We start from the raw sequence: 12,340 nt of genomic DNA, 5'->3' as shown, positions 1-12,340 counted from the left end.
TCTTTCTATGTTTCCATATTTCCCCCTACTACTCAGCCATTTGGAGACTGTGTAGTTGTCTTTTAAAATCAGATAGAAGAAAAGTAGTTACAAAAAAAACCCCATTTACACTCTTTAATATAACAAAATATGGTTATATACACTGCTATAAACACTCAGGTGCATGTGCCTCTTCAAATCACTATTTTCTTGTTAAGAGTCTAGTAGTGCAAATGCTGGGTTATAAGGTAGTTCTATTTTTAACTTTTTGATGAACCCCTATTCGGTTTTCCATAGAGAGAAATCAGTCATAAATCTTTTTTTTAATCAGTCATAAATCTTATTGTGAATCTCTTATACATGACGACTTGACTCTCTCTTGCTGCTTTCATTATTGTTTCATGGCTTTGGCTTTTAATTATGTGTCTAGGTGTAGATTTTTTTTTTTAATTTTCCTACTTGGAGTTCTTTGGGCTTCTCGTATTTGCAGAATACTGTTTTTCATCGAATTGGGGCTTTTTGACATTATTCACAAATAATATTCTGTCATTTTCCTCCTGTATTTCTAGAACATTTATTATGTGTACATTGGCACACTTGATGACGTCCCACAGGTCTCTGAGGTACTGCTCATTTTTCCTCATTCTCTTTTTTTTCTGTTTTTGTGGCTAATTTCAATTTTCATCTTTTCAGATTTATGGATTCTTTCTTTTGCCACTTTGACCAGCTCTATTAAAATTTTCTGCCGTTTATGACTTTTTTGTGATTTACCTTTCAACTCCAGTTATTTCCTCTTTTATAATGTATGTTTCTTTATTGCTATTCTCTATTTGGTTTGAATCAGTTTCATATTTTCAGTTCTTTAGGCATGATTTCCTTTATTTTTTAACATAGTCTCAAATAATTTGTTCAAAATCTTTGGTTAGCAAATCTAATACATTTGCTTCCTCAGAAACAATTTCCATTTATTGATTTTTTTTACCTGTCTATGGGCTTTCTAGTTTTTTTCTTAATACCTCATATTTTTGTTGAAAACTGGAGTTTTTAAGTAAAATAATGTGACAATTATGGAAGTCTGATTCTTACTCTTCCTCCAGGGCTTCTTGTTGACATTGTTCATTGTGCTAATCATTGTTTATTTGTTTAGTGACTTTTCTGAATTAATCCAGTATAGTTTTTGTATTATTTGTCACAGATGTCCGGTGAAGTCTCTACTATATTAGCTTAGTAGTCAGCTAATGATTAAATTGAGATATTTTAAATACCTAAAACCAATAAATTCCCCAGTCTTTTCTAAAGGGCTCAGCTTCCTGTTGAAATATGTCTTAAGCACTCACCAAGGTAGTTTATAATGGTGCTATAACCTTTACTTCTTGCTTACATGGAGTCTCAAGTTTATGACCTTCTCATGAGCATGCACACAGCACTATGCTTGGCAGTGAAATTCCAGATTCTTAAGAATGTGTCAGAGATTTTCAAAGCTCCAGTTGACATTTCATTCTTCAGTTTTCCTTTCTAAGTGTTTTGGTCAGTCTCTTGTTTCACTCAACTGTTATCCATTGTCTCAGACAGTTGTGTGACACCTGTACCCCTCTCCCAAGGGAAAGTTTTAGCACTGGATAACCAAAAGACAAGACTTTGAGTCAGGAAACCACTTCACAAGTGGTTTGGAAATTAATCTGTTCAGCTCACTCAAACCTACTATTGTCCTGGGGAGGAGTAAAGGGGTTAGGGGAAGTTTAAATGGCACAAAACTGCTGTTATTAACAAGGAAGCATTTTGTTTTGTTTTGTTTTATAAAAAAAAATGTTCCATGGATTGATGCAAACCTTTGACTATTTTTTTTTAATTTTGGAAAAAATACTGATTTTTAAAAATGTTCTCAGTTATTGTATTTCTTTTGTGAAGAAACAAGTGTCCAGAGGTCATAACTCTACCAATCCCATTGACATCAACCATAGCCACCTTCCTTGTAATACCTTCTAAGTCCCTCTCAAGAAAATTAATAGCTAAATTTTGGAAGTTAGTAAAAACAAAATGTCTTTCCATTTTATATGGAAAGACACTCTGGATTCTAGTTACACATTCCTTGGGGGTCTATGAACTCTGGTTTAATAATTATACCTTAAAATGATGTGAAGTATGAACAGGTAACACCCACCTTTCCAACATCATGAGAAAAGTGTTGAGAGAGGTCCAGGTATAGACCTGACTGGCCTCTACTTACTTTCTCTTAGTTGGCTTTCTTACTTACTTATTTCCCCCAGGGAATGCAACTGTTCACTTTAGGGTGCCAACACCCTTGACTGGGCTCCCTTTTCCTTGCAGACTCCTCAAAATCAATAAAGACTAAGACTGAAACACCTACAACCATGAAATATCCCTTGGAAGGTGAGTTTCACTATGGTTCAAGTGTAATAGAGTCCTGAAATGATGCCATAGAAGCTAAAGGAGCCATTATATGGGTAATAAGAGGTCACTGGGTTCCTCAGAGGACACATGGAAATAACAGAATGGAAATAAAAGAAAGGTAGCAATGATTAAAAAGTTGTGAAAAAGTGGAATCATAAATATGTATATTCCTCTTTGTGAAGACTTCTGAGTCAAAAGTAAGAGAGAGTTGGGATGCACATATGGGAAAAAAGAAAGTTCTGTTTTGTTGCTCATCTTTCTATGGAACTTTTGATATGTTGCACCACCGTCTCCATGGGCCTCTTTCTACCACTAACAATAAGAAACTAAGATACCTCATCTCATAGTAATAATGATCAATACATGACCAGAAATTCTAGCAAGCTCAGCATTGATGCCCAGTGAAGGCACCCAAATTTTGCAGTCATCCTCTACCTCATAGTTCTTGGCTGGAAGAGAGCCCTCTGAGCCAAACACTTTGTTCTCATAGCAACATCTACAATGAACCTGATTTGGAACTGGACCACTGAAGTGGATGGCTATCTTGGGAAGACCAATGCTGAGCCAGGTAAGGAAAATTGAGGATTTCCATCCTTCCTTTTTGGCTCTGAACTTTGCAAATAAAACTTCCCACAATGCACACTGTTCTGTGGAATTTAATTCTTCAAAACATTGCCACACAATGGTCAAAGGCCCTGAAGATGAGCAGGGTGGGTGATATGGAGAGGGAGAGATACAAATTCAGTAACGAGCAAAGTCAAAGTGCAGTTAAGTGGTAGATGTGTTCTTAGCTGGTCCTCTGTTGTCATAGTAATACACCTCCCAAACACTTTAAGCAGGAATAGGAATGGGACCATGACTTCAGTCAACTTTCCTTGGAAGATGGACATTGGAGTACCTAAGGGTAATTTCAGGGTTTCATTACTTGAGCTCTTACCCAGGGCTCACCAAACAGCTTGCAGTTGATTTATGATTTCTCCAAAGTTTCAAGAATCCTTAAGTTATGATCTCAAAGATACAAACCCCAAAGAGAATCTTTCTTTGTGTTTCACCTGAAGCTTATAGTCAGCTTGTATGCACTAATATGACTGCATTTATTGTTTAAAAGTGAAAAAAAAAAGTTACAGTAGTTGATAATTAGATGATTTCCTTAATCACTGAGCAACCTATTATCACCTGAGCTGCTCTACCTTATCCCTTAGGACTCCCCATACCACACATGGTCTCGCAACAAAAGTTGTTGATGTCTAGTATAACAGGGGACTTCTGAGAATTCAGGTTTACAGTAAGCATCTGTTTCAATTAGTTGATGCTAAATAGTAATGACTATCATGACTGGTTTCATCCTCTGTGTATCATTAATTGTGGATTTCTTAACTATTTTTTTTAATTTTTTTGTGGGGGAGAGGACTTTTTAACTTATTTTTATTATGTTCAATAATTGTGCATTCCTTAATGCCCATGTAATTCTCCCCTTCTGGTTGAACAGGGGTTTTTTGCATATTTATAGCCATCTTTCAAACCTGTTTTATGGGATATTTTTGCATTGCCACCTTTGGCTTAAAGGCTTCCATAATTCCATGCTTCTTGCAGAGTAACATCCAATAACACAAGGGAATTCAAAGATAATTTTTGGAGACTTGGTTTCAGAAAATGGGAAGATAACCCAGGAGGAATGGGAATTCTCAGATATTGGGTGTGTGCCCTATATCCTCCATCAGTTTTTGTTTTGTTTTGTTTACTCCTTGACTCCTTCTAAGGGGGATCCTTCCTTTAATCTCCATCAGTTTATAGCTTTGGTTTTCTCATTCCACCCTAAAGCAGCAGAATACACATTCTTTTTATGTGCACATGGGACACTTTCCAGAATAGATCACAAACTAGGTCACAAATAAGGCCAGTGCAAAAAGATTGAAATCATAGCAGTCATATTTTCTGACCACAACACTATGAAACGTGAAGTCAAGCACACGAAAAGAAAAATTAGAAAAACCACAAATACATTGATGTGAAAGAATATGCTACTAAACAATGAATAGGTCAACCAGGAAACCGAGAAATGTAGCTTGAGTTTTCTCAGCTCCAACCACAGTTCTGAGGACCACAAATACCAGATTTTTTAAATTTATTTTTTAATTCAAGTATAATTAACACAGTACTATATTCATTTCAGGTAAATAATTTAATTATTCAACAATTCTATACATTGACAGTGCTCATCATGATAACTATACTCTTAATCCCCTTCACCTAAATATTCCGTGATGGCAATCACCAGTTTGTTCTCTATATTTAAATCTGTTTTGTTGTTGTTTCTTTTCTTCTTTGTTCTTTTGCTTTGTTTCTAAAATTCCACATGAGTAAAGTCATAAGGTATTTGTCTTTCTCTGATTGAATTATTTCACTTAGCATGATGTCTTGATATCTTTTAGATTCACCCATGTTTTTACAAATGACAAAATTGTATTCCTTTTTATGACTGAGTAATATTCCAGATTTCTAAGAAAAAGTATTTTAGGGATTGGTAAAAATAAAGCCAGTTGCAGCAAAAAATCCTAAGGACAATGGAATTCCTACCCCTCTTTATCTCCTAATCTTATCACCTAGATTCAGAATATTGTAGCTACAGTATATTAGACATTATACAATCTTTTCATTGAACTTATGGGAAAAAATACTACACCTGAGTCATCACAGTATTTATTTTTTCTCTGACAGCTATAAAAATTAGTGCCTCAAACTTAGTGCCTTAAAATAATGCAAATGTATTATCATACACTGCTGATGATCAGACATCTGACACATTGAGCTCAGATCAAGTTATTAGCAAGGATGTGTTTTTTTGTTTTTTGTTTTTTGTTTTCTGGAGGCTCTGGGTAAAAATCAGTTTCTTTGTTTTTTCCAGCTTCTAGAAGCTACTCACATTCCTTGGCTCTTGGCTGCCTTCCACCATTTTCAAAGCTGACAATGTATGATCCTCAAGTCTCTCTCTAACTCTGATCTCTTTTGTTTCCCTCTTCCACTTTAAATGACACTGTTGATTTCATTGAGCCTGCCCTGATAATCAAGCTAATCTCCCCAACTCACTGTCAGCTAACTCGCAACCTTAAATACACCTGCAACCTTAATTTCTTCTTATAATTTAAACTTAAATACTCACAGATCCTGGGGATTTGGATATGAACATCTTTGGATAACCATTATTCTGCTTACCACAGTCATACAAGAAGTAAATAATAGATCCAGGCCTGGAAGCCCAGACCAGTGGTTTCCTTAAGTTTGTAGGCACAGTTGGGATAGCTATTTAGGAGACTCTTGAAATATGTTTTGAAGAAGGAGAAACCTGAGTACATGCCCAAAGAGTGTGAATAAAAGAATTATTTAATTTTATTTTTAATTTAGTGTTTGCTTCAGCAGCATATATACTAAAATTGGAATGATAATTTTTTTAAATTTAAATTCAATTTAGTTAACATATAGTGTATTATTAGTTTCATGGGTAGGATTTAGTGATTCATCAGTTTACAAAACACTCAGTGTTCATTACAGAAAGTGTCCTCCTTAATGCTTATCACCCAGTTACCCCACCCCCCACCCACCTCACCTCCAGCAATGCTCAGTTTGTTTCCCAGAGCTAAGAGTCTCTTATGGTTGGCCTCCATCTCTGTTTTCATCTTTTCTTTTTTTTTAACTAAGAAGTATTATATTTTTATTTTTTTTAAATTTTTTTCAGCATAACAGTATTCATTATTTTTGCACCACACCCAGTGCTCCATGCAATCCGTGCCCTCTCCAATACCCACCACCTGGTTCCCTCAACCTCCCAACCCCCGCCCCTTCAAAACCCTCAGATTGTTTTTCAGAGTCCATAGTCTCTCATGGCTCAGTGGGTTAAAGCCTCTTATTTTATTTTTTATTACCTTCTCCTATGTTCATCTTTTTAAAAAGATTTTATTTATTTATTTTTCAGAGAAAGAGAGCACAAACAGGGGGAGTGGCAGGCAGAGAAGGCATAGGGAGAAACAGGCTCCCTGCTGAGAAGGAGCCCAATGTGGAAGTCCATTCCAGGATCCGGGGATCATGACCTGAGACAAAAGCAGATGCTTAACCGATTGAGCCACCCAGGCATCACGATGCTCATCTTTTTTGTTTCTTAAATTACACATATGAACGAAATCATATGGTATTTGTCTCTCTATGTCTGACTTATTTCGCTTAGCATAATACCTTCTAGTTCCACCCACGTCATTGCAGATGGCAAGATTTCAATTCCTTTCAATGCCTGGGAGACATATATCTCACATATATGATATATATATATATATATATATATCTGTATTATATATATATCTCACATCTTCTTTATCCATTCGTCTGTGAATGGATGTCTGAGCTCTTTCCGCATTTTAGTTATTGTGGACATTGCTGCTATAAACATTAGGTAGGGTGCATGTACCCCTTTGAATCATTATGTTTGTAACCTCTGGATAAATACCTAGAAGTGCAATTAGTGGGTTATAGGATGGTTCTATCTTTAGCTTTTTGAGGAACCTCCATGATGTTTTCCAGAGTGGTTGCACCAGTTTGCATTCTCACTTTTTCAAGTGTTTCCCCAAGGGGGGAAAAATTTGGCTAGAAGTAATTGACCAGAATATCAATAACGAAGTTTTTTTTGTAAAGTGGGAAGTCAGATACTACTTTCTTTTAAGAATAGGTGCAAACTCCTAGTCTTGGTTCCATGGAAAGCATGGAGAACTAATTTAAATGCCCAGACCAATCAGTCATCAATTAGTGGGTTTGGAAGAATGTGTTTATACATGGAGTTTTTAGCCTCTTTCCAGCCTTTCTCATAGGTCTTTGGTCTTGTTTGTCTCTCTGGCTATCTAATAAAGCTAGGAGAAAATTAAAAATGGGTAAAAAAGGGTTATGGGCTGGTCTGGGCTGATCCTTGGAATCTATTTCTGAACTCATTTTCAACAGCACACCTCTTTGTCTTGTTTTGCCTTCTAGGAAAGGACCTGCCTATCTTCTCCATTGTTCTCATCATTTCCCTGTGCTGTATCGTGGTCTTCATCATGGCTTATGTTATGCTTTGCCGGAAGACATCCCAACAAGGTGAGTGATGAGTATGACTGGGTGACTTTGTTCATTAATTCATTCTGAGAGCACAGTTAAGCATAAATTGCATCAGCCACTGTGCTAGGCATTTCAAAAGGCTCTCAGCATACTTTGGGATTGAAGTTTAGGGTTCATGGAGACAGACATGCAAGCCAACAATAACAATATGATTTATTTAAGTTAGTTCACAAGTCTTTGGTACAAAGCCTAGTACAAGCCTTCACTGTAATGGATGGTCTAACTAGGGTGCAAGAGAAACAGAAGTCACAATCCTTGGCCTCAAGTTGCTTAGAATTTATTTAGAAGATTCAAAGTAGAAACATGAAGTTTATCAATATACATACATAGCAATAAAGGCTATAGACTCAAAGCCTGGAGAAAACAATCAATACTAAAGGTTTCCAGAGAAGAGAGTCAGAGCCTAAGTGATTAACAAGAACTCTTAGAAGGAGAAGGAACTTAGACCAGGCCTTGGATGATGAAAACAAATTAGAAGGCAGCATTATAGGAAGGAGAAACTACAAAAGTAAGGTGCAAATGCTTAAAAGGTGACGGTGAGTGAGGTCATCAGTGTAGAAAATACATGAGTAAATGCAGGGGAAAGGGAAGTTTACTTCTGATTATAGAGTGTTTTAAATAGCAGGCTAAGGAACTTGGAATTTTTTCTCTAGGTCTTCCAAAGGAACTAGAAGTCACCAATTTTTTTTAAACAAAGGAGTGACATTATGAAGGTGCACTTTTCAGGGATATTTAACAACTGTGAGCAAACAGAGCAGGAAAAGAGTTTGGACATTCATTTCTAAGTAAAACCTAGCTACGCTTCAATACCTGCTGCACTCACCATTTTGCTTAACATTAGTGTCCTTTTTTTTTTTTTTCTATAACAGCTCCTATTCCCAAGTAGCCATGTTTCCACCATGACTTCCTCCAGCCAAAAGGGAGAAAGGAACCTTAAGAATTTCCTTCTCGTGGGTCTGAAGTATAAGCTCTGGTCTTGGCCAGTTAGCATGGCTATGACTCATGAGGTTGAACTTGAAAGTAGAGATGTCCCAGATAGCCACAAATCCCAGGAATACTAAAAACCATTAATCATGGTCTCAATGAAACTAGGAATAAACTGTAACCACATTTTATTGTTTCTCACTCAAAAACCTTCCAAGGCTTCTCATGGCTTAGGGGATAGAAGTCAAAATGACGCATTCTATTTAAGGCCCTCTCTGATATAGCCTATCTTCTTTACGCCCACCACTCCTTATTTTCATTTTGAATCACTGAAGTCCAACAGGCAAATAGACCACACACCTCATGGCCTTATGCTTTTCCCCTTCTGGATTGTCTTCCCAAAGTTTCTATTATTTACTTCTCTGTAAGAGAGAGATAGCCTTGGGCCATAAATTCAATTTAACATGTAGTTACTGATTGCCCACTATCAGCCAGGCAGGGACCATATAAAATGAAAAAGACAACACCCGTGTTATGGAAGCTACCAGGCCAGTGGGAGAGGTAAGACATGGAAACATATGGCTGTATCACAAAGTAGATGGTATAGGGCATGCTCTGTTTGCTTTGTTGTGGCTTAAAGCATGCATTCCCAGTTGTATTCCTGTAAGATTATAAACTCCTGGAGGCAGTGTCAAGAGACATCCATATTTGTACCAGGTTATAGAACATTTAAGCCTGCACAGAATATAGATAGTTCTTCTCCATAGACACTAGGGGGCAATGGTGATCTACTTAAAGACCTTTTCTGGGTGCCCAGTGGAGATGAGTACATTTGAGAATGGCTTTGGTCATGGTCCCTGACAGATTAATTCAACCCCTTCTGCCCGGGCTCTGGCCTGGCCAGCTAGTTTCCACAAAAACTCCCTGGGATCTTTGGCAAGATTCCTGGGTGGCGAGTGTGTCCAGTTCCAGTGTCCCTTCCCCTACCACAACAGGCAACTCTTCCAGCCCAATGTTCTGAGTCAGAGTATGCCAAAGAGGATCATAACCAAATGTGATTCCTCAACCTTTCTCTGAGAAATTTGTATCTCTGTGCTTCAGTTTACCTTCCCAATACCCCCCAATTCCCCCTTTCTGTCTCCCCTTCCCTCCCTTTGACTGGTAACCAGTGTCCATATTTGGCCCTTGTCCACTCCCCATGGAGATTTCTGACTTGATGCCTCCTTCTTTTCTAGAGCATGTCTATGAAGTGGCCAGGTAAGACTGCCTCTGCTTTTCCATCTTCTGAACCCTCCCCTGCCCTCATTCTGTTAATCACTGGCATGAAGGAAAGGGAGCTTGACACAAACCCAATTCTAAGCCCAAAGGCCTTCAGGGTCAGAGCACTGCTTTCTTTCCTCTCTGAAGAACCTCCTGAAGTTCTTTCCTGGCTCACTGATCACACAGGATAATCCAGATCCATCAGCCTTCTATTCCTAGAATGCCTTGATAACAAGAACCTAAGGGTTAGTTGGCAAATTTAGGACAGAAGTATGGGAAACTAGAGTTCCAGGCTCAAGTCCCTCTTTATGAGTGGTGGGATCTTGGGCCACAGGACACATGCCAGAGAGGCCAGCAATTCTGGTGAAGCCTGGAGAGTGGGTATTTTCACAAGGTGTTGCTCCAGCAAAGAGCTATCTTCCCAGACTCCAGGCAATGACTACTCTGAGGATCCCTGCCTGGGCCAGGAGAACCAGACCATCGCCTGGATCAACAGTGACTATGCTCACCTGCTGCACACAGCTTCTACAGATTATGAGCTTTTGGCCACCAAGGACACTGGCGTCTGCTAAAAATGTCCTGCTAAGCCAGGGCCTACTGACATAATTTCCTATTCAGCCTTCTGCATAGCCATCTTCCCTGCTACCTCTCTTCCTGGACGACTGAACGTGTCTTCCCTGCCCAACACTGAGGTTTCTAAGAGTGACTGGTTTTGCCTAAGAAGTTACCATATGCACATAAGCAAGCCTGCTACTGGATCAGGCCTTAGACCCTTCTATTTTGTCTTCTTCTACTGCTTCTCTTTAAACACCAGAGGGAAGTTCTCATAGCATTAAGACTTGGTCATCCTGCCTCCAGACACTGCTCAACTTTGGCCTCTTGCCACCAGAAGACCAGAGGGAAACTTAGCTTTGCCAGCTCAGAGGACCAGTTGTATTCAGGATCATTTCCTTTTTTTTAGGGCTAGATAGCCTTTAATTAAGATTTGTATGCAATAGACCAGGATTCAGTTTTGCTCCTGAACTGTGACTCTAGTGCTCTGGTGTTCTTTTGATGCTCAATAAATATCTAATCATGATAGCAACCTTGGTTGTATTGGTCTTCTCTCAAATACCTACCAAGTGATTAAGGTGAGACTAGTTGAGATGTTTGGGGATTTGGAATTATAAATATCACCTTTTCTTTTTTGGTCTTTCTCTTTCTCACCAGACCACCTTTACCTTACTTCAGAGGTGGGTCCTCCATCTGGGACACAATGAATTTTTGGCAGGTTAGTACCCAACTGCCTTCCATTCCTTTCACTGTCACACTGCCATCTCCACCTGGATGACTCTCTTAAGTTAGTTGGACAAATGAAAATGAAGGATCCCTTTTTCTGTTTCAGGGGACTGTAGATGCAGAGATAAAGGACTCCCTTTCTTTCCAAAGTATGAATACACCACCCTCAAAAATTTCTACCTCCTGGAATCCTAAATTCGTTGCAGTAGTTGTATTCATCATAGGTCATCTCTATCCCCTGGCCTCTTCTTACAATGTAGAGTGAGGGTCAAAGCAAGGAAGTCTTCTTCATCAAGCATAAATGGGAAATAGGAATGTAGGGGTGTGTGGGGGTGTGTGTGTGTGGGGGGTGGGTGTGTGTGTCCATTTGCATATGTGCACACATGCATACAGCTTTATTTCAGTCTCCGCTCTGAAGACCTATTCTAGGCTGGCTCAACACTGCTTCCTTTCCCTCAGATAATTCATGTTAAATCAACTTCTTTGCTCTTCATGGAAGCTGTTTTTGCCACTTTTGATTCCAGTGCAGTCCCAAGGTCAGCTCAGGTTTTACCAAGTGCTTCTCTCCTTTGGGATGACTACAGAAGTTAAAATAGTACAAAGAAATGAACAAGAAGGAATCTACTGCTTCATCACCATCAACCCACCAAGTCCATGGTCAAAGCTTCAGTGTTTCCCCCCATACGTCAGATTAAGACAGCTGCTGAAAGGAGCAACTTACTCTTCCCCATCATGCTTATAAGCCTTTAAATCAGGGATCCACCCAATGGAAACCTCAGCTTCCTTCACAAAACAGCTGTGTCCATTGAAGGGCATCTTGGTTCTTACCACAGTTTGGCGACCGTGGCCATTGCGGCTATAAACTTTGGGGTACAGATGGCCCTTCTTTTCACTACATCTGTATCTTTGGGGTAAATACCCAGGAGTGCAATGGCAGGGTCATAGGGAAGTTCTATTTTTAATTTCTTGAGGAATCACCAAGATGCCCTTCAACGGACGAATGGATAAGGAAGATGTGGTCCATATACACTATGGAGTATTATGTCTCCATCAGAAAGGACGAATACCCAACTTTTGTAGCAACATGGACGGGAGTGGAAGAGATTATGCTGAGTGAAATAAGTCAAGCAGAGATAGTCAATTATGATATGGTTTCACTTATTCGTGGAGCATAACAAAAAGCATGGAGAACATGGGGAGTTAGAAAGAAAGGGGTTGGGGTAAATTGGAAGGGGGGGTGAATCATGAGAGACTATGGACTCTGAAAAACAATATGAGGGGTTTGAAGTGGCAGGGGGTTGGGAGGTCGGGGTACCAGGTGGTGGGTATTATAGAGGGCACGGATTGCATG

General features: G+C 39.0%; 1 protein-coding gene across 8 annotated transcripts in view; it reads left to right on the top strand.

Moving 5' to 3' along the window:
• The window catches only part of VSIG4 (V-set and immunoglobulin domain containing 4), a 41,654-nt gene extending 30,859 nt beyond the window's left edge, over positions 1-10,795 (top strand). The window contains exons 4-8 of one of the 8 annotated variants that reach the window (XM_032330732.1): positions 2,308-2,370; positions 2,882-2,959; positions 7,402-7,506; positions 9,687-9,708; positions 10,526-10,795. In XM_032330732.1, coding sequence (XP_032186623.1) covers positions 2,308-2,370; positions 2,882-2,959; positions 7,402-7,506; positions 9,687-9,708; positions 10,526-10,541 — 284 coding nt within the window. In that variant the 3' untranslated portion in view covers positions 10,542-10,795. The other 7 variants (XM_032330726.1, XM_032330731.1, XM_032330727.1 and 4 more) reach the window with 7 other exon arrangements.
• Positions 10,796-12,340: the final 1,545 nt, after the last annotated feature.

The sequence above is a fragment of the Mustela erminea genome, chromosome X, assembly GCF_009829155.1.
Source record: "Mustela erminea isolate mMusErm1 chromosome X, mMusErm1.Pri, whole genome shotgun sequence".
Lineage (NCBI taxonomy): Eukaryota > Metazoa > Chordata > Mammalia > Carnivora > Mustelidae > Mustela > Mustela erminea.
Note: the sequence above shows the minus strand (reverse complement) of the source record. Positions and strands in the feature narration are given on the sequence as shown.